Source organism: Cuculus canorus, chromosome 6 (assembly GCF_017976375.1).
Source record: "Cuculus canorus isolate bCucCan1 chromosome 6, bCucCan1.pri, whole genome shotgun sequence".
Classification (NCBI taxonomy): Eukaryota; Metazoa; Chordata; class Aves; order Cuculiformes; family Cuculidae; genus Cuculus; species Cuculus canorus.
The window spans coordinates 13,939,303-13,962,681 of record NC_071406.1 but is presented as its reverse complement, the minus strand read 5'-3'; the positions used below and the strand labels follow the sequence as shown (position 1 = coordinate 13,962,681).

The 23,379-nt window shown below is 37.1% G+C and overlaps 1 protein-coding gene across 1 annotated transcript in view; it reads left to right on the top strand.

The window, feature by feature from the left end:
* The window catches only part of PTPN4 (protein tyrosine phosphatase non-receptor type 4), a 68,749-nt gene that overhangs the window by 23,610 nt on the left and 21,760 nt on the right, over positions 1-23,379 (top strand). The window contains exons 10-14 of the mRNA XM_009570483.2: positions 2,166-2,229; positions 8,306-8,478; positions 12,297-12,365; positions 20,948-21,082; positions 22,331-22,489. Coding sequence (XP_009568778.1) covers positions 2,166-2,229; positions 8,306-8,478; positions 12,297-12,365; positions 20,948-21,082; positions 22,331-22,489 — 600 coding nt within the window. The remainder of the gene's footprint in view (positions 1-2,165; positions 2,230-8,305; positions 8,479-12,296; positions 12,366-20,947; positions 21,083-22,330; positions 22,490-23,379) is intronic.

Genomic DNA, 23,379 nt, shown 5'->3' with positions numbered 1-23,379 from the left:
AGACCAGGCTGCTCAAGGCCCATCCAACCTGGCCTTGAATCCTTCCAGGGAGGAGGCATCCACAACTTCCCTGAGCAACCTGTGCCAGTGGCTCACTAAGCTCATAGTGAAGAAATTCCTTTAGCAGAAGATGGGCCAATGGAAGAAGATTAAAAGGTAGTAGAGTGTTTTTACAAAGGCAATAATTTTGATTTATTTTCAGAGTTTCTGTTGGCATGCTAAGCAAATCTGTAGAGTGTGTGCGTTTCAGTTTTTAGAAAAGGCTTGTATTCAAATGTTTTTAATTGTCCTGTACCCCAAAAGTTTAGACAAATAATCACAATATGCTTCTGATTTACTGCAGCCTAAATAGTCCAGTAAAACCTCTTTTCTGTTTCTTTTTCCACACTCAGATTTCTATTATCATTTGTGTCTATCCCATCTAGCAAATTTAGGACCCAACCCTAATTATTCTTAAGTAATTGTTTAGCACAGGAAGTGATAAGAAAATTTCTGCATTGCCAGTGGAATAATTTGATCTCATTAGATAAGTTGTAGACCCCTTGATAGTTTCCTTGCGAACTAACTTCAGTTGGAACCATTTGATTTTTTTTTAACCTAATGGCAAAGCTAGGAAAGAGAAAAGAAATGGGGAAAAGAATTAAATATGCAAAATTTAAAGGCTAACGTTCACAAGTTCCCTTTATGTTATTTGCAATAGAAACTCTGAACAAATTGAGACATCCAAGTTAGGTTCCTGCTCTGAATAATCTCCTGGAGAAAATTGTCTCCATTTGGTTTAGTTAAGAAGGTAATTTCTATAAATAGACATCCAATGTAGGTGTCTGGTTTTCTTCTTATCCTTCCTAGTCTTGAGAGTTATTTATTCAACAAGGTGATTAATATGCAAGTAGTAGTTCCGGTCATTGAGATCCCTGTATAGTCTTCATAAATAAGTTTATTTCAAAAAAATGTAGCGTTGTCATCACTAATGTTATTTTCTGGGGATTTGGTTTTCTTTTTTAATTTAGGGTTTGGTTTTTTCTGTCTTCTTTTGTAGCTTTACCACGGCAATATAATAACTTCAAGTACAGGGACATAAGAGATGACAGTTCAGATGAGTGAGGGTACTCTGTATAAACATGCTGTGTAAAAGGTTGATTGTAACCCCTGAAGATTTAGCTGTGTAATTTCCTGCAAGTTAACTGTGATCTAGATTCTCTTTTGCCCTGAGTTTCGTGACAGCCATCAGTGAAATCTCCTTTGAGTGAGATAGCGTTAGAATTTATTGCTCTACAGTTTGCGGTATGGTATCAGTCCTTCCTTTTCAAAGTCAGAGAAGTTACTATGGTTTTTTTTTGTTACAATTTTAACCTCCTTTTTCTTATTTACCAGAAGAATACTCCTGTATATTTAATAAATGATGTGCACTATCCTAATATTGCATTTTTTTAAAAAAGTATATAATTATTTTTTATTGCAAATACGGCCTGTCTCTTCCCATTTAGCATAACTAGCATTACAATGACCATCCAAAATTGTTTGGAATTACTGTCAACATCTCATATGTTTATAGATAACCTGTAAGATGAGAAGATCTGTAGGCTGATCTTTCCCTGTCATATCAGATTTTAAATGTTTTTTAATCGCTGTGATGATTTTTTTTTTTGCTTTGTTTTTGAACTTTTATGTAAATACCAAGATTTCAAGTCCTTATCTTATATCTGGTAGTAGCTATTTTGCTAAAGCAAGTTCTGGTTATGTTTAAAGATATATAAGAACATAGAGTAAGAATGTCTTTTAGGAATCAGGTAATGTATTTTTCAATATTCTAAGAGATAATGAAAGTGGTCTCACAAAAGAGAACATCTGATTGGAATGATCTGGGGATAGAATAGCTCTTTGGACTTTGAAACTGGGAAAAGACACTTAAATTAGCACCTGCCTTGTGTTTAGGATGGAAACAAGTGAATTTGATAGATAACATCTATATATATGGCTCATAAATTTAAAATTATACAAGGTATTCTATGTAATATTTGGTATCTTACTTTTTGTCTATGGAAATTTCATGGTAATTAAATCTATTCTCTCTTGAAAGTATGTTTTCGGTAGGTGTGTTTAAGCCTTTAACCATGACTCAATATACAGAGTGTTTAAATATTGTGGTTTTATTTTTCATTTAGGTTGAAGATTGTAAAAATTTCTTTTAAGTGCAAGCAGTTTTTTATTCAACTTAGGAAAGAATTGGTGAGTCCTGTCTTAAACTTCATCTTAGAATTTCTCCATATTGCACGTCTGTGTTACACTGACTGATATGTTGATTTTTGCCTTTATCTGCAATTGAAGGACCAGTTTCACCAACGTTTTGACCATTTCAGTTCTCAAATGGGCCGTTACAATGCTTTATAAGACTTTTTTTTTTCATTTGATTTGCCTTATATTTTAGATATGTTTTGTTTTATATTTGTATACAGGAAATATAACTTGCTTATATAAGAAAAAATGTTGAAAAGGTTGAAAGGAAATCAATATTAAATTTACATTTCAGAAGAAACCAAATTAAGGGTAATGCTTAATGCTGCTTCAGTTGTATATGTGCTTGTAAGTAAACATTTGACTAAAACATGCAGATTTGTATTATTCAGATTTAATAATACATGTTGGCTTTATAACTTATATTTAAGCACAATAGATAAGAATGTCTTTGCAGTTTTAATTTATGCGTGGGGTTTTTTTTTTGACTACTGCTAAATTTGTTGGGGGAAAAAGTGAAATCTTTCTGTGAATAATGTGAGTCTTTCACTGCTTCCTGTGAAGCACCACAGGACCACTGCACGTTTAATTTAGCAAGAAGTGGCTTGTTCCATGCCTCCAAGAGATTAGTCTAAACCTATCCCAGATGTACCACTGGGAAAAGATGAGGGATTAATTAAAAATATGACTATGTGATTAACTCATCAGATTTGTTAAAAGGTTTTGTGTAGTTCTTGGAGCTGAAACGATTTGAAGACCTGAAATGCAGAGTTGCTGACTAGATACAAAGCAGATGGGTTCTAGGCAGAAGTGCGTCCTGAGTACTATAGGGCTATTCCAGATTTAGAGGCAGTATGATTAAGTGACAGATGTTGAGAGGCACAGCCTGTTATGTCAGATCAGGCCAGTGGCTGGTGACCAGTACTGGTACTGAAAACAGGAGTCAAACTGATATCTTCAAAGCAGGTCCTTTAAAATGAGGCCCAGGAGTTCACAGTTTTCACAAATGGAACTACCTGACCACATGCAGACACTGTGTATTACTTGACAGGACAAGCTTAACTAGTACTTGAAGCAGTGTGAGTAGCTTTTAGTTCAGAAGTAGGAATACAGGAGTTAAAGGATTTTAGAGTAGTTAGGTGTAGAAGGAAATTTACTTTGTCCATTACAGGAAATAAATCAGAGTTTCTGACAATGTAAGAAGACATCATTGCAACATGAGCAGAAAAATGGTAATGATACAAAAAAGGGGGTAGGTGTGGATATTTAATAGCGGTGACATAGATATTTCTTAATACCCTACCAGGAGCTATAGGCTCATTCTCAAAGGCAACCTAATCTCTGGCAGCCCAATGATCAAATATTGTCTTAATACCAGTGTGTGTGACTTCCGTATCGGTTGTGGGAATGTTGTATTTAGATCTGAGATGACAATTTGGGTTTTCATTTGGAACTCAAAGATTATGAACTACAGCTGTTTTCTAAACCAGAACTTGAGGAAAAGGCTGTATATCAAAGATGAGGACCCTGAAGACTGAGATATCTAAATATAAAATTGGATTGGGTACTGTACTTGAGTGTGTTCTCTCTTTTCTGCAGAAAAGAATTCTGCATATAATTGAAGGGAATATAGTTTTTTCTTGGGTTGTTTTTTTTTTTCCCCTGTTACTACTTTTTAATACTCTGCCATATTGTTACTTGCACCAGGATGTAGTATATGTAACTAATGTAATTTGTCTTCTGAGGCATCTTATCCAAGGTAACAAATTAAAGAAAGTTAGTATGAGGATTTTTAAATTCTATGTATCAGATGAAAATTGATGGCAAAAACTTAATTTTCATTCATTCCAAATCATGAATATCTTAAGATTAGAGCTCAAATTTGGCTTCAAAGAAGGCGTACTTAAACTAATTTTTAAATCAAACCTAATATTAAAATTGTTATTTCAGTTAGGTTAAAAGAACATATTTAATGTTTCATGATAATTAGCTAACCAAAGCTGATGATTAAGACTTCCTCTGTCGTAACCAGACACATGCAAAGGGTCAAACGTATCATACGAATTGGAAGTACATTTTAGGATGGATTAAGTTTCTCGGGTGGTATATGCTGACTTTTGCTTTCATTCCCATTAACAATAAAGGGAGCCTAAATGACTCTTTTGAGGCAGCGGAAAGTAGGTGAAGTGACTCAGTGATTGCACATTTGGTATGTAAAATACCTCTGGTCTAGTGCTTTGAGTGTATATTTAAAAGCACTGATTTACGATATGACAGTGAAATTACATTCATGTTATGCTGATGTGTTTCAAAGTTTAGTATGAATATATAGCAAATATAGCTGAGTAACCACATTTATTCGCATGCAAAGCTGAGATGGTGTAGGATATTAAATTAGCGGACTTGAGAGAGTGTTTTTATTTTTTTCCCCAAACTGGGCTACGTATGCTTTACATAGCTCTAAGTGGATATTATTCAAATACTGCTGCATGAGTGTTGAGAGCTTTTAACTGCAACTGTCCTCAAAGGTGCAAGTGTCTTATCTCTTAATCACCTATTAATTTTTTTCCCTGACTTGGCATTGCTTGGAGGCATCAACATAAGCAAAGAATTATTTGCCTACTTTTAATAGATCATATCTGTGTTTAAATAAATCACTTAAAGGAAGTCAGATGAAGCAGTGTAATGTCAAAGACATTTTCCACTGGTAGCATAATATAATCTTAAATGGAAGCAGGTTGTGTACTCTGACAATTATGTACCTGGAGTATTTTCTTTCCATAGATTCTTTATGATTTTATGGGGGGGCGAAGAATGTTATGACTCCTTCATCTGATATTAGAAGCCCCCTGAGCCATAACTTCAGTGGCAGTTTTTTTACCATTTCTTTGTTTTTTCTGCCTACTTCCCTTACACGCTTTGAAACTGTTTGAGAATAATTCAGTAGTTTCATTTTTCTAGATGTTTCCCTAAGCTTCTCTGGTTCTAGTTCGTTGCAGCCTTGGCTGTGAGTGTCAGTAGTCAGCACCAAATTCCTACTGCTGTCCGGTGCACTGCAATGGTCTTGAGTCTCTGACAGCCAAATGAGCTGCTCACTGTGTCCTTTTGCTCTTTTAGAGCCCAAATGTCTGCTGAAAAATTACTTGAGTCTGTAATAAAACAATATCATAGGTTTATTCTTGGCAAAGACCTGTTTTCAGTGAGTGGCCCAAATGATTTTTTTTTTCTCATTATAGATGTTGTATCTAAATTTTATGCTTTGAATCTAGAAAAGTTTTTAGAAAGAACTTGTGATGGAATCACGAGGTGCTGTATGTGTGCTTATCTGCCCAAGTATCTTAACACTGGTGTTCTTTAGGTGCCTACTTGATTGTTGCTTTATCCCATCAAAGTTTCTGCGGTTGGGTGTTTGCATGAAGAACAGATACTGTTGGTACAACCTATGTTGTGTTTAAGCCTCCACAGGGCTTTTGTCCACTATTTGTGGAGTATCTTGAGTCTCTGGAGAATCTGCTGCTTATAAAGCATGAGTCTCTTTGTCTCTCGTAGAGATCGAGGTAGGAAATTTTCGCTTTGTTCTGGGATTTTAGTTTGTTTAGCCAAAGTGAAGGAGTCCCAGTAGAGAACATTTTTCAACCCAGTTCCTCTTCTGAGTGGCAAGCAATCTGCTCCGAAGTCCCTGTTTCAAATCCAGCAAAGGTGGGTTTCAATGAATATCCCCACCCAAGGTGAATATTCTAGGGCTGAGCTGTTTTATGCAAGAGGGGCACTAATATCCATTCTGCTTTCTGATTTTTTTCTTTCCCCCCCTTTTTAATAAAAAGAACCACAAACACGACCTAGACTTTACTTTGCCCTGCTCCTCCAGAGTTTTTTCTTGGATTCTAAAAGTAGATTGCCACACCATGTACGTTTGTAAGGCTATGACTAAAGTTAACTTACATGCTTGTATTTGACTGACCTGTAGTTTCATGCTCAGGCCCTGAGTGGTATTGCATTCCAGCTGCTTCGCTCTTCTCCCACTCCGTAGCATGCAGACTTTTTCTTTCTCCAATAGAAACCGTGGACACAATTAATAAGGTAGTAATTTCAGGGCAGAATCCAATTATGACTTCTAACACTGTCTCAGAGACCTAAAACTTTGAAATACCTGCATGTCTTTGTCATACTATAGAGCACTCAGGATCTTACTGGAGCCTCGCACTATAAAACCATTCTCGTAAGCTGCAGTAGCATTCCTGTTATTTCACATGCTTTTGGCTGAAGTACCATGATCATTGTAAATGTTTCCCTGGGGTCTTGTGGTGAGCCCATGTTGATTCAAGCCTGCTATTTAGGAAAGCAGGGGCAATCTTATTCAAAATCCAGCTACCAGACAACAGTTGAACCAGGACTTGCACACTAGAGTCATCAGCAAAGAAGAATTTCAAGTGCCCAACTTATATTTGACCTGCCAAGTTGGATAGGAAAAGGATTGGTGCGCTTAGGAGCCAATATCTTGTGCTCTTCTTTACCTTAGTTGATTCCTAGCTGTAATTGAGGTGAAGGGTAGGGTTTGAGAGTCAGTTCTCTCTGTACTGCAATGAAAGCCTTTAAAGCTATGAATAGAACTATTGTTAAGGTACCTTTAAAGCTTCTAACATACCAAGTTCCTGTGACAGTGCTGTTTCGCATTACAATTAAGCTGATTTAGCAGCAGTTCCTTCTCATCATGGTTACCAGCTCCTCCTTCGGGTTTCATGCCTGATCGAGTGATCAGATGGTGGCATGAGAATCGGATCAGCTCGGTTGTCTGGAATACAAACTAGGGCAAACAACAGGATATTTTTTTTTCCATGCAACCCATAATTATGTGCTTGAAGTTACATGAGAAAGCATGATTGTCAGCGCATATAACTTGTCAGATTCTCTTCTCCAACAGTGTGAAAGACCAACAGAATATTAAAATTTGCTACCTCAGAGAACTTCTTGTTGGAATCTGAAATCTTGGCTGGTTTGTCCTTCACTGGTCCAGATGAGGCAATCAAAAAGTTTTACATTGTTGCTCTCTTGCATAATACTAATGTATCTTGTTTGTACATTTTCATTGTTGATAAAAAGCCTTTTTTCTAACTGAATAGGTAATGGCCTTAACGTCCCTTACCTTGTTTGTGACTTATAATTAGGTGCTTCTAACACCAAGCTTTGATACCAAGTTTTACTTTCTTGAATGAAATTTCTTGGACTTGCTCAATAAATGCTCAGGATTGACTGTTTACTTTTTAAATCCATTTTATTCTTTGCCCTAAATTCATGATGTGGCTGAAAATACAGCATTGTTCTTAACCGTTAGTCACCATGACTTCCTAGACAACAGTTAGAGAAGAGTTGCAGGTCTGTGCCACAGTATCTCAACAGATGTAAAGATGAGCAGGCTAGCAAAAGCTTGACTTGGAAAAGGGGTTTATTGCTAAGGGAAAACAGTTAAGGTGTGCTAAATGTGGAGGATTTTAGTACTGTGAAGAGAAAGTGGAATGCTGATGTTGTTTTCTGACCTACAAAGGTTGTGATCAAGCTCCCTCAACAGGCAGAATGGCTTAGCTTCTTCACAATTTTGCTTCTTCCTTTACCAGGAACATCATCAGTCATTTAGAATAAGGCATTCAGTTGCTCTTGAGGCCAATACCTGTTCCCAGTCTCTAATTGGCATTCACGCGTGACAGTTCCTCATCTCAACGGTAGAAATCTTGAAACAGGGAGGATGTTGCTTTGAGTTCTTGAATCACAGAAGTTTTTTAATGTAGTTTAGGTCCTACCTTTTGGGAACACTTCTTCCCATCTAGACTTGTTTCAGTATCACTAAATAGACCATTAAACTGAGCAGGCTCATTTGAAAAACCAAACAGAAAAAAAATCCTTTAAAGAAAACTTAGAAGTACTTTAGAAGGGTTTATAACACGTGCAGTTACTGTGAAATTAGCAAACCACTTCAAAAAGCGTAATCAAAAACCACAAAGCTAACAGTATTTCTCCTAATTTCAAAAGTAAGTGGGAGTAATTTTTATCTGAAATAAATTCTTCTCGTTTTTAGCATGAAACTAGAGAAACATTACTGGGATTCAATATGGTGAATTACCGAGCGTGTAAGAATTTGTGGAAAGCTTGTGTTGAACATCACACGTTCTTCCGTTTGGACAGACCACTCCCCCCTCAGAAGAACTTTTTTGCACATTACTTCACTTTGGGTTCCAAGTTTCGGTACTGGTAAGTGCTGATTTGAAAGATGTGGGAAAGAATATAAGAGAGCAAGCATCAATAACATAGGGAATTATTCAGAATCTATATTAAAAGGTGCCATAATTCAAGTAGCTTTTCCTGCAAATGTCAGTAATTTTCTAGGACATATTGAAAACTTAATTACTGCATTATTAGCGGTTATTATTGAGCAAGTACTCTGAGATTGTCTCACAGGCTGTGTTTCTTCACCTGCTTACCTGCTGCGCTGTGTTTATCTTACACATGTTGTCTCAGGACTTTGAAGTCTTTGGCCGGTGGAAAACTGATCAATCTCAGATCTTGTGCGCAGCAACAGCAACAAAACAGACCTAAATAAAGATCAAATAGAAATCCATGAAAAGAAGCTTGTACAAGTAAAGCCCACTTAAGCTAGATGAATACAGAAAGACCACTAGGTGAAGACAAAAGACATTCATGTTCTGCACCAAAACCGGGAGTTTAGCAAATAAAGATGAGATTAGATCCGCAACTTTTAAGGATGAACTTGACATAATAGGCAAAAGCTTGAGGGTGCCATGGATGACTGTGGGATAACTGTAATTCCCAAGTGAAAATTCTGTTCTGATGATGGAGTGGGTGGTGTTGGTTTTATGCTTTTTATTAAAAAAAGTGTCTCACTTAAGTAACTGAGTTAACTGTCTCTACAAGTAATGCAGAGCACCAATGGCTTAAATTGTGCCCAATATAGAAGATAATGGAGCCACTACTAATCATCCATCTGTAATGGCAACACTGTCTGTGACGTACAAAGGGAGATGATGAAAAGCTAGAAAACACAATAACAAACTATTTCTGTTACACTTGTGAATTGCATAAATGTATAAAAAGAAATGTAATTCAGTGGCTAAATTTTTATACCATCTGTTTCTCTGACTAGGATTCATATCACTCATTCGAGAAACAGCTTTCTGTGATCCTCAACAGTGTTTGTAACTTGGTCCAGTGTTGTTGTAGTGAATTTGAGGGAGCTTTTTCCATTCCTGTAAAGATTTTGAATTTTAATCATTGTGGTTACTATTACAGAATAGCTCTTTGGTGACATTCAACTTACGTTAATGTGAGATGAAAAGGGAAACTGCGTAAAGATGAAGGAGGTCATTAAAGTTAATGAAGCAGCCAAAAGGCTAGAATTTCTGCAAGTAGCTTGAGAGATTTTTTTAGAGGCAGTATGATAGTAGTAACATGGCAGACGAGGACAGGTTAAGGGGACTGGGCCTGTTTGAATCTGGTGAAGAGGAAGCTTAGGGCGAGTGTAGTATCAAGCCTAATGCTACTTCAGGGGCTGTTTCAGAAATGATGGAGCCAAACTTGTGGTGGTAATGGCAAATGATAGGACAAGGAGTAACAGCCACAAATTTTATGTGAAACATTCTAGCTGGGCATTCAGGAAAATGTTTTGGTTTTTTGGTTTTTCAGGAGCATTTCTAGTGCGTTACTGGAACAAGTTAAGAGATCCCACAACCTCTCTGGCTATTTTTGGAGACTTTTAAAATTTGGCTAGACAAAGCCATGGCCGCGCATGACTTAGTGTTAGTAGGAGATTTTGCTGGCTATAAGTACAGACTTATAGCCAGCACTTCTGTGATTAAAACAAACTAATAAAATACTGAACTGCCAGGGCTAGACAGAACTATCTCTGTTCTGAGATGTCCAAGTTGTTGAACTATTAAATGGGTTACATAATCTATTATTTCCATTGCACTAAAAGGTTCTAATGCAGCAAATTTTAAAGTAAGGTGTCAAGAACTGTAACAATGAGAAAAATCTGACTTGTGTACACTGTCCTTGGATTTTCAAAGTGGTTCTAACAGTATTCTTCACCACATACACATTAAAAAAGTTAAGCTGTGAAAACACAAGGAGTTTTGTTGTATATCAGCAACTATTTTAACCAGACATGGAACAAGTAGGTCCCTTGTTCAAAACAAAAGGAAGTTACCACTGAAGCGATACAGCTTTTGTAGTAAAAGCTTAAGCTGACAGTGGAAAGTTTCGGTGGTGTGTCACCATGGTGGGTGAGTAGGCAATAAAATCATAGATCAAGTTCCATGTCAAAAAATACAAAATAATCTACACGAGGAGAGAAAAGAGGAGGAACATCAATTATAAATAAGCTATTACTATCTCGGAGTTTTGTCATTCTCTGAAAATGTTATATCAATTATTAATAGCAGTTAGAGAAAGGCAAATACAATGTTAGAGTTAGTAGAAAGCAAAAGAGGAAAACATAGATGACTTCCTGCTTGTCAGAGTCAAGCATGTATAATTCCAGGAAATTAGCAGGCATTGGGTTTAAAAATAGAGATTTCTTAGAAATGCAGTGTGGCAGAAGTTGGAAGGCAGCTCTGCACACTTCTCTAGTCCAATGCCTTGTTCAGACAGTATGGTAGGATGCTTAGGACTGTGTCCAGCCAGATGTTGAATGTCTCTGAGGGTGGAGACTCTACACCATCTCTAATCAACCTAATTCAGTGTTTGACTACCTTCATGGTAAAAACGTTTTTGGATTTATGGGAGTTTTTTTGCTGTTATTTTCACCCCCTCTGTTTAAGTATATCTCACATTTTGGTTTGTGCCCACTGTATCTTGTTCTGTTTCTAGGCTCTCTTAAAAAAACGTCTGGCTGTACTCTTTACTTCCCCCTTCAGACATTTATATACACTCATCTGATCCCTCTGAGCCCTCTCTTCTTGAGGCTGAATAGTCACAGCTCTCCCAGCTTCTCCGTATACGTCAAATGCTCCAGACCCTTAATTGTCATCATGGCCCTTTGCTTGACTAGGGGCACTTCAGAACTTAGCACAGCACTGCAGATGTGGTCTCAACAGTGTTGAGTAAACCTACTTTCCAGCCAGTTGGCCTTGTGCCTGTGCATGGAGTTATTCCTCCCCAGGTGCAGGTATTTGCATTTCCCTCCACTGAGTTTCCTGAGATTCCAGTTGGCCCATTTCTCCGGCCATCACACATTCAGTAGTTCTGTAATATGAATGTAAAAATAGCTAATTACTCTGAGTTCATAGTGTAAATGTCCCTGTAAAGGTCAGAAAAGAGCAGAGTTTTAAGAATCTATATCCTTTTAGGACATGTATACTCTGACTGTACGCCTTGGTATGAAGTTACCAATTGGGAAGTGGCTGCAAGAGGGAGTTCTGCTGGTATCTTGTCACCAGTTCTTAACTGGTAGTAGACACTCAAAGAAACTGTACTTTTTTTAAAGCAGAATTAAGAAATACTATAAGGGATCTTTGATTTGACGTGAGGCATCTGGTCTTACATGACGAGTCAGTAAGTTCCAGGTTCTGATACTGGTTTTGACCAATTGTGTAGAAGAATACAATCCTGATGTGCCTATCCAATTTCTTCATGATGTTTTTCTGAACTAAGTAGCAATGAAGTTATTAACAATTCAGGGAATAGTTCAGAAGTACGGAGGAAATGCTGTAACTTTTGATTATGGCTATGACAGGAAAGATATATTATAGTGTTAACTATAACAAGCAGAACCTTCTTAATACTTCGAATGCAAAGAAAAAGGAAGAAAAGAGAAAGCTTTGTTACGCTTAAAACTAATTGATCTTTATTACAGCTATGCTTTGATGGGAAAGGATTCCTACACTTATCCAAATGCTTTCTAAATTTACACTGTACTGAAGCTAGCATAATTGCTTGACCATGACTGAAAATAGGATTATGGAGTTTTTTTGTTGAGATGGTTCAATTTTAAGTAAGACACCATTATCCTGAGTTTGTTGCACATAGTGGTTTGGTTTTATTTTGTTTTCCAGTGGGAGAACAGAAGTCCAGTCTGTGCAGTATGGTAAAGAAAGAGCAAACAAAGACAGGGTATTTGCAAGGTAAGCAATTTACATTGGCATCAGTAAGTCTTCTCTTTTGTATCTTTTAAAATGTTTTGGGGTCATTGTTTTCAGTGTGCGAAGAAAAAATGTAAAATAAAAAGCAACTGTTTTCGACTGTTTCTGAAGGCTTGACTGAATAATGTCAAGGAGTTAAATTTTGATACAGGAGGATGGTTTTTTGAGACAGCCAGAAATGGGGGAGAAGTTAGTAAGGATGTTCTTTATTATTTCACCCATTATATATTTTTTCAAATTTCAGAATTGCCTTCTATCTGTACCATTTGTTGTTACTGTATTAACCCTGCTTGTGCTGTCTTTTTTGCAAAGAATGGTCTCTCTAAGCATTCCATTAAAATACTGAGCTATTTGGTACGTTTTGTCCCTAATAAGCTACATTTGTACGCACATTCCCTTTAGATTGAGGTACTGTGAGTGTCTTACATGGCAAGAACAGCTTTTTCACTGTAGTCCCAATTGAGATATTTTACTATGAAATATTTGACTGGGACTGAGCTGCTGCTTGGGGTATTCTGTCAGAGTAGTTGGCTTATCCTAGAATCTATTATTTAATTGTTTCAGACCCCTTTGGGGTACAATGATTACAAGAAAACAATCAAGACAGATTTAGTTCTTCAGAAATTATGGTACACTATTCAAAAGTAAATCTGCATCCATTTGGCAGTCTGCTGTGATCGTTAATATAAAATTCTTATGAGCAGGCAGCAGCGTGCTCCATGCTGGTTTTATGCTTATACTTTTACTGAGATGGGAAGTGTCTTCTAGCGTAGTTATCCCTTAAGGAACTCTGCAGTTTAATTTGTGGTCACAGACTTCTATTAGCAAGCCCAGCAAACTTTCTCAAGTACCTGCAAACACTGGTTTTCAGAGCATTGGTGAATTCTGCCTTGATTTCCTGCTCCCCTCTCCCCTCTTCTTCACTGTATATAATACAATATAATGGGAGTATTTAGCTGGGCACGTCATAGCTAACTGGCTCCATATTAGGAGGAGTTGGGAGCAGAAGTGTTGTGACGTGCTTATTGAACAGGTGGTTTTTCATCAGACCAGTTTGTTCTGTGTGCTGTAATTTTTTTTTTTTTTTTTTTTTACTTTATTTAATTTAATTTGTCAGTCTGGTTAGATTTTTACTCAGGGCAATCTTTTTAGTCCTCAGAAGACTCAACACTGTGATGAATGACTTTTTGGGTTTTTTTTTATCTGGCAGTTATGAATCAGTTAAACTATTATTGTTGCACTCTGAACTTGGCAATTCCCCACAAGTAAGTAGGGTGCAGAAGAGCTAATATTTAGTTTTGAGAAGTACATTTATCATTTTAGTAAGTATTATTCAGTAGATGGCACTCTTGCCTTTGAGTTAAAATTGAACAAGTGGAGTTGGGTTCACTTACATTTTGTAGTACATAATATGGATAAAATTGACAGCCATTGCTAGAATTGCTCTAATGTTTTCTGATGTATTTTTGTTTTTTTCTTTAGTTAATAAAATACTTGTCTCTTCAGTCCTCAGTAATTTGGGTTTCCACTCTTTTTAGATTAAGGAATACTTCATTCATCCTCACCTTTTGATTTGTCTAGTAATGTTGGTGATTGATATACGTCTGAGGTGTATATGCATACGTCAGTGAGCTGAAATTAATGGTGTATTGTAACAAATAAACCTTGAAAGGCTTTTAATACGTCGTACATTTTTTCCTCTGTCCTCCCCATCACAGCGTACAGTTATGCATTTTGAGTTTTAAAGACTGCTAGTATTTTTGAAGGTGAAAAAACTTGAAATGTGGAGACATTTCTAGAACACTGTGTGGATCAGGAAGCTTAATCTAAGACCATTCTTTAATTCTTTGTCTTCTAAGCATTTACATTTCAAGTCAAAATACTGGGATGTTAGCCCTGTTATATTCATAGAGGGTAAAACTTTAAATTTTTACAGGTATAATGGGATTTTGTTCCTGGAGCCTGGCTTTCTCGCTCTTAGTGTGTCTTTCTCTGTTGAAATCATTGTCTTGTTGAACAGCTTTTTAAGCTGTCAAGCAGCGGCCTTGTTTTCATTGCTTTTGAAAGTTCTGCAAGATACTGATTGCCTTTTGCTGTGAAGCTAGGAGTGTGCTAGCATTACAGTCAGGTCATTGTGGACTCTGAAATTCAGTGGACTCTGAAAAATTTAAATAATTACAGTTGCTATTGTTATTATTACCACATCAGAAGATTTATTCAGTATTGGTTAAAGATGTTTTCAGTTTTTTTTCTAGAGCTATCCAGATTTAAACTTTTGTTTTCTCATCAAAATCTAGTTAGAAGCTCCCTTGTTTCAGCTAATGCTGTCTAAGTGAACTTATGAATCATTTCACTGTAAGAAAATAACACCAACGGTTACGCTGAGATTTTGAGTGATGTTTGTTCTAAGTTGAGACATGGTGATTGCCACACGTAATAAACTTCTAGCCTTTGCGCACTGAGCAGAACATGAATACAGAGCACAAGACATTGAAATAAAATGTCCTAACGGCTATTCAGATAAAACAAGCAGCCTGCAATTAGCAGGCTTAGCTGTTTGCTCTTAGGATTTTACTTAAAAATTAGCTGAAGTAATAGTATTCATGGATTTTTTTTTTCTCAAATCTCATAAAAGCATTTAAAAAATTAATATTAAAAAAAAATGGGATCTATTACTGTGAAAGAGAGAATCTGTTGACAGAGTCCCTTGGGAGGCAGTCGTGAAAGGTAAACGATTCCAGGAAGGCTGGATGTTATTCAAGAAGGAAATCTTAAAGGCACGGGAGCAGACTGTCCGCAGCCTGGCTGAACAGAGCGATTTGGCTGGAACTCGGGGGAAAAAGGAGAGTTTGACCTTTGGAAGAAGGGGCAGGCAACTGAAGAGAACTACAAGGATTTTGTGACGGTATTCAGGGAGAAAGTTAGAAGGGCCAAAGCCTGACTAGAACTTAATCTGGCTACTGAGGTAAAGGGCAATAAAAAATATTTCTATAAATACATCAGCAGCAAAAGGAGGACTAAGGAGAATCTCCAGCCTTTTTGAATGGGGGGCTGGTTTTGTCTCATAGTGACAAAGAATGAGGAAAAAGCTGAGGTTCTTAACGACTTCTTTGCCTCTATCTTTAATAGTAACTCCAGTTGTTCTATGGGTACCCAGTCCCCTGAGCTGGAAGACAGGGAAGAGGAGCAGAATGAAGCCCCCATGATCCGCTTCTATGAGAAGGTCACCCACCAGTGGATGAGGGAAAGCCTGTAGATGTTTTCTACCTTGACTTTAGTGAAGACTTGACACCGCTTCCTGCAGCATTCTCTTGATGGGGGTAGTCATCATTGGGTGAAAAACTGTCTGGATGGCTGAACCCAAAGAGTTTTAGTGAACAGAGTTAGTTCTGGTTGACGGCTAATTGCAAATGGTGTTACCCAGGGCTTGGTGTTGGGGCTCGTTCTCTTTAATGTCTTTATCAATGATCTGGATGAGGGGATTGATTTAGTGGTCCTTCACTAAATTTGCAAACACCAAGTTGTGCGGAGTGTTAATCTACTTCAGGGAAGGAGGACTCTACAGAGTGATCTGGACAGACTGCATCTGTGGGTTCAACAAGGCCAAGTGCTGAGACCTGCTCTTGGGCCACAACAACCCCATGCAACATTAAAGGCTTGGAGAGGAATGGCTGGAAAGCAGCCTGACAGAAAAGGACCTGGGGTTGTTGGTTGACAGTCAGCAGTGTGCCCAGGTGGCCAAAAAGGCCTACAGCATCCTGGTTGGTATCACAAATGATGTAGCAAGCAGGACTAGGGAAGTGATCATGCACCTCTACTTAGTGCTGGTGAGGCTGCACCTTCAATACGGTCTTCAGTTTTGGGCCCCTCACTGCAATAAAGACATTGAGTTGCTGGAGTGTGTCCAGAGAAGGGCCACAAAGGTGGTGAAGGGTCTGGAGCACAAGTCTTATGAGGAGCAGCTGAGGGAACTGGGGCAGTGTAGTATGGAGAAAGGGAGGCTGAAGGGAGACCTTATTGCTCCCTACAACTGCCTGAAAAGAAATTGTAGTGATACTGGTGTTGGTCTCTTCTCTCAAGTAACAAATGAGAGGAAATGACCTCAAGTTGCACCAGAGAAGATTTAGAGTTGATATTGGGAAAAAATTCTTTACTGAAAGTGTTCAAGCGTTGGAACAGGCTGCCCAGGGAAGTGGTTGAGTCACCATCCCTAGAGGTAGTTGAGTAATGTGGTGCTTAGGGACATGTTTAGTGGTGGCTTGGCAGTGTCAGGTTAAGGGTTGGACTTAACCAAGATCTTAAAGGTCTTTTCCAACCTAAATGATTATGACACTCTCAAATTTGATACATTTTCTAGATACTGTTTTCTTAATCTTCATGTAGCACTAACTTCAGCATTTAGAAGACTGTTGCTGTAGTTGTTTAGATATTTTTGTTTTCATCTTCCTTGCAGCTATTTTCCTGGCCTCATTTGCTGCAGGATATTCACAATTGAAAAAAAACTCATAAGAGTTCCCAAGAGCATAGCAGAAAATAGAAGTGAAAAATATTGATGACATCATGCATTGAGAAATTTCTTAAAGAGCACAGGTCTCTTTAAGAATCATTGCAAAATATTCTAATTCTGTTCAGTTCTGATGGTGTGAACTGGAGCTGAAAGAGGTATTTTATATTGCATTTCTGAGTGGGTATCTCAGTCAGTCATTTGCCAACTGTCTGCCACTAAGCTGCAATCCCTGTTTCCAAAAATCCAATCTTGCTTCAGTCATGCATTTAGTCAGGTTAATTTAATATTTCCTCAGTTGCTTTAAACCACATGTATCGTTTGTAATGTATCTGCAGAATTGTATGTGGTTTCAGTCTCTCAGTCTGAAGCAGCAGTCACCAGTTTTGCTGAGAAATGCTTTCCCTGTACTCCTTGTCAAAATAGAAAGCGAGGCTGTGGCTCCAGGTTATATTTCTTTTTGGAACACAAATAATTTAGAAGATTTCTACCTGCACTCCCAAACAATACCCTCTTTCTTTCCCAGCTCCTGTGAGAATTTAGCACTTCAGCTGTGGGATGCAAAACAATTTCTGTCTTTGAAAGCTTTTGTGAACTGTAGCTGGGCTAATGTAATTTGCCATGCTTATTTTTTTAGATGCATTATGTAATATCATCCCTGCTACTCGGCATTTTTTATTATTATTTGACATAGTATCACAGCTGGGACAGGCTGATTTTGGGGACAGGCAAAGTTTGTGATCTTTATCCCTACTCAAATAGATAGAACTTCTTCCAACTTTCTTAGTCTGCAGATACACCAAAAATTAGATCTGAAAGTAATTTACTCTGTGGGGTGCAATAGAAACATCCAGACTGAGTGGGCAAATGCGGAATTCAGAATTTCAACTTTATCAAATCATTGCAAAAGTTTTTTTACAGTTCTACTTCCTTCCCTCTCCTGAGCTGCTCTCTGGCATGAGAAAGTTAGTTGAATGTTGTAAGTAATTAGTGATACAGGAGAAATTTGCCAGACTATTTCACAAAATACCTCAAATGTTAATGAAAAAATAACTTATTGTTAGATTTAGAACTACTGACAGAAGAACTAGTATCAAAAAGCCACAGCACCGAGAAGTTCGGTGCTTCAGTGTGGTAATTTTTTTCTTTGAAATTTCTGCAGAGACAGGAAATAGAGGCAACAAACAGGAGCGGGTGGGACTTTGAGGTTAGAGCTGTTAATAAAATAATTGAAACGAACCTTTGCTGATAAACGCTGCAGCTGTTTATCGTGGTAGTAAGGTATTATTTCTGGAAGATCAGACCCTGTCCACAGTAAAAGGTGAGTTTTCTTAACACTGGATTTTATTTTATCGGAAAGAAAGCGATGCTTCTCATTTTAGAGTTATTTTCACTTGTTGCATAGATAGAGGAAGTTTTAAAAACTGTAGTTACAAACTATAACTTAAGATACCATGTGGTGGCTTTATTTTTTTTTAAAGGAATCAAGAATTTAACTTTTAAAAATCGGGGTTTTTCCCCATCCCTACAAACTTTTGTGTCTCTCTCTGTAGTTTTATTTGTTTATACAGGCAAGGATAGTGTCCTCTCACTCTTTTTGCAGTTAGTTTTAAGAAAAAACAAAACTTTAGTGCACTTGTTGCTTTTCCCCTCGAGGTAAATAAGGTTCAATAACTGCCTTTAAAAGTCTGTCAGAAAATATTGTATCTGTAGCCCTGTATTTACCGAATTCGGCATTGGAAATATTAAGTTCCTCCACATTTTTCCATGAGCCTATTCTTTGCTTATTGGAATCCGGTTCTTGGAAGAACTGGCTCTTGGTGCTAATTTGCTGGCTTCAACTGTGCTATGAGCAAAGTCTAATGATAGCTTTGATTAATAAAGAAATCATGAATGGATAACATTAGTAGTACATTTCAGTTCTGCTGGTTTTCTGTGATTTTACCTGTTCAGAACTGCTCAAAATTGCTATGGCTATAAAGAAAAATATGTAGGTGGCTTGAGTTGCTCACATTTGAAAAAATTACAGAAATTGTAATGTTGGTTTAATTGTCATGATATCAAGCTAATTACTTTTGAATCAAATTAGTGCTGCTTAGAATACATGCTAAGAAACTGGATATTTCTTCCCTCGGGAATTAAATAATTTATATTTTCCCTGTTTTCAAATATGAGTATACTATTGGGCTTTTTCCCGAAGTGAAATAGTACCTGAGGCAGTATTATTTAGAGTAATCCATTTTGCTTAAATGTCTGAAATTTGTCATCTGGGATTTCATCAGTCTTCAGAGCAGCAAAGCAGCATGCAGTGCATGCTCAGCCTGTTTGGGGTGTAAAAACAAAAATACGTCCAGATTCACATCCAGATCACTGCTCCTTTAATATCATTCAAATGTTGTTGATCTTCGTAGGGCTTATGTACTTCTGCAGGTGAAGATAAATTATTCGATATGATGGTTGGTTATTGTTGTAGACTTCTTAATAATATTGTGGACAGTCTGCTTAAGGTGGTTGCTTGCATCGAGTGTTAAGTTCCCTGGTATTAGAAACTAAAGTTCTCATTTTCAGAAGGATGTAATTTTAATATCTGTGCGGGTAGTTCCTTAATTTCTCAAGATTCCTTCCTTCTGGACTTGCACTTTCAGTAAGTCAGTAAGGTGATATCGATAAGATGATGAACCATGTGTCCCAAGGACAGCAAAGGCAAAAGTTGTTATGTGATACAGCCATATCGAGCTGGGGAAAGAAGTGGAAAAGTTGCCCTGATGAAATGATATGTTATCATCTCATTATTCAAAGCTGGAGATTAGAGATCGGATGTAAAGGCAAGTGGGAATGAAATGATCATGGCATAAGACTAATGAAATTGCTGGAACAAGAGAGGGTTGGGTAATAATAGGGGAGAAATGTGAACTATGTAGCACCACCATGAACTACGTAGCACCATCAAAGTAGTAGAGGTAAAGTAAAACCACTATAACACAAAATACACAGGACATATTGAAAGATTGTTTAAAAGAATTTCTTTTGTTGGCTAAAGAATTTTCAGTTGAATACAAGAAAGGGCAAAATTATGGGTATGTTTAGTTGCAGGATGACTGAATCATCTTGTGTGATACTAAGGAAAAAGCAACCACGATTCTTGAATGATTCATTTGATGATTTACATTATAAAAGGTAAATATACTATTTCACAAGAGATTGCAAGTCTAGTCTCATTTGTGCTGAAGAAACCGGTGAAAGAAACAGCAGAAGGTCATTCTAGGTATCCTGGGACGACTGGAGAATGAGAAGAAAAAGTTTCTTCAATATCAAGTAAGGGCAACGAGTAGGAAATACAGTTCCTTCTGTACAAAAACACTGGTGATAATGATCTTTAACCTGAAGGACATTTCTGGCACAAAACCAAATGAAGTTTCGTTAGCCACAAAGAAGTTTAAATAGAATGATCGCATCTGCCTTCCAGGTGACAAAACATGTTCTGGAAGAAAGCATGTTACCTTGATGGCAATCCCTTATGAGTAAACAAAGCCAGCAGCTCTGTTGCCTTGTTGATGATTACCGTACTTTCAGTTCTTCAAAGTCTTTTGAAGTTTTTTCGCTGGTGTTTCCACTGCTTTGTTTTTCCTGAGATGGCTGAATAGTTGCGTTACTTAGAGGGGTTTGGGGTTTTGGGGTTTGGTTGTTTTGTTTGGTTGTTTCATTTTGAATTACAGATCTCGCTGACTATTCTGTTGGAGTCAGATTCTCTTTGAGGCATTAGAAATGCTTATTGAAGTTTAGTGGGTTCTTCTTCCAACTGGCCTGTCTCCCTCCCAGCCAACAGTATTGCATGACTGTATTTCACTGATGTTCATGTACAAAGTACAGCAAATGAAATGAGAAGACACAGAACTGCCCATGTATATGTAATTCTGCATTATTACATTTCCTTTCATCCGTATAATTTGGTTTCCTATGATGGATCATCCACAGTTTTGTTGTGGAATTGTGATTTTTATGCAATTTTGTTCTTAACGTCATATAATTTTTGGCTGATCATTTTACTTTCTTCTTCCAGATCCCCCAGTAAACCCTTGGCACGGAAATTAATGAGTGGGATGGACTGGGAAGTAGTGAGTAGGAACTCACTGTCTGATGATAGGTTGGAAACACAGAGTCTACCGTCACGGTCTCCACCTGGAACCCCAAACCAGTAAGTAGCATTGAATCTTCTCTCCCTAGAGGTGACTATCTGTCTCTAATTTGAATAACCTGTTTGCGTAATAAAAGGATTACTGTGTTATGGAGACAAATAACTTCACAAATTTTGTGCAGAGAGGCACTCTGGAATGTTTAGATCCTGATAAGAGAAACTCTTTTGGGGTGAATTTTAGGTTCTTCTCACTCCGTCTATAAAAAGTGCAAGATGTAATTTACACAATATCCTAAATCAAAGAGCTTAAGTTTTCTTAAGTGCAGTTAAAACTAAGTTATTTATTTGGCTAAGAAAAAAACTGATAATAGAATCTGTGTAATATTTTAGAAATAATTGATTTGGGTTAATGCCACTTCTTAAAATGTTGGGGAAAATTACTTAATCAGAAATCCTTGCACGTTCATTCCCCTTTTTTTTCTGCATTTTGTTTCAAAGCTCACTCTTTTGACGTGATAGAGCTTTCCGTTAGTGAAAGTTAGTGAAAAATTATTCTTGATTTCTTTTGGAAAATAACCAAGTGTACCAAAACCAGCTTAAGAATCGATATTATCCAGTTTTGCATTTCATAAACTAGAATTATTTAGGATTCTTTGTGTTGCAGCATATTATTCAGAAGGCTGTTGTTGTAAACATCTATTGCATTTAAAAACTATTGTAAAAATTGTGTAATAATGATGCTTACAGCATAACGTAGCTTAATTATGCACGTTTCAAAGCATTTTAAGAAAGATGCCTGTCTCACTATATTAGTTTTCAAATGGGAAAATTCTGAGTCGTAGAAATTATGACTATCGGTGAAGAGCTTATGATATTTCTGGGAGAAGATTCAGGGGATAAAATGTTCATCTTAATGAACTCAGGTTAAGTTCTGCTATGAACAGAGCCAGGATTTCTCGTCTTCGATTTTCGTTTTTCTTGTCATTGACTGGACTGTCTGCCTGGTAGCCTGTTCATTAGATCATAATGCTTTCAGGCTTCTTTAATTAAAAAAATAAGTATTAGCCTCTTTGTGTTTATGAAAATACTTTTGAGCTTTTTTAGAAGAAAACTATGAAATATAGCATGTTGATCTCATGACGTGTTTAATTGATATTTGACACCTTAAATTATTTAATAAAAATACGTATTTGAAAATGGGCTTGTGCTGAGAAGAAATAATTATTTCAGCATTCCTTTGTGTCTGTGAGAAATGTTGATTGGTAATAACGTTCTTTTCATGTTGTACTGCTATGCTTTCCCTCTTAGTCGCAACTCTGCCTTCACTCAAGAAGGAGCCCGGCTAAGACCCTCATCAGTTGGACATTTAGTAGACCATGTAGTTCACACTTCCCCAAGTGAAGTATTTGTAAATCACAGATCTCCATCTTCCACCCAGGCTAATAGCATCATACTGGAAACATCACCGTAAGTTGTTTGTGTTGTTGCTGTACGGTAGCACGCAGGGCTTTTAAGATAAGGCAGAAATCTTTGCCTTAAAGGATTTAGTATTAAATATTTGGGTCAGGAAGACCCAGAATACCTAATAAAAAGGTAACTGTTGTTTAGGGAGTATTAGTATAGGTCTTATTGAAAGTTAAATGATACAGAGCTAAAGATCTATATCTGACATGTTGCTGGTGCAGGATTATAATACAATCCCCACCCCCAAAACGTGGGTTTGCTATAATGTGTCTCGATGTGGAAGTGAATGTTATTTTTTTGGTAGAACTGAAGTATGTTGTTTTGTGGTAAATGGTTTTAATTCCGTTGGGTTTGCCCTTTGTCAAGGCACAGAAGTATGAGTGAGCTTTACAAATTTCTTAGCAAAAATACCTTTTTAGCACAACAGCATTCTGCAGTTCTCAGTATGTTTGTATATCATTACAGAGTAGATCTTTATTTTTTAAGATAGCACTATTGTGCTTTTTTTTCTGTTACGCTGAGCATTCCTGATAGTCTAAGTTTACTGTGCTGTGGTCGGCAAAATAAAAACTATTTTTCTGTATTAAGTCCAGAGGGACTTAACAAAAAAAAAAACAAAACAAAACAAAAAAAATGCTGAGTTATTAAAATATTTAAAATACTCAGGGGCTTGTGGCCGAAGTACAGATTAATTGGGGGAAAAGGAGCATGAAATACACCTTATCCATCCTTCCACTGTAGCTTGTAACATGTAGCTAAGCATGTAATGCTAAACTTTTCTCATTTTATATAGTCTCTGTTAGCAAGGAATGGTGCAAATGGTTTCAAAAACATTTAAGAACTATAAAACAGCACGTACAGAATTACATGTTTATAAAAAAAGGGTGTGTCTT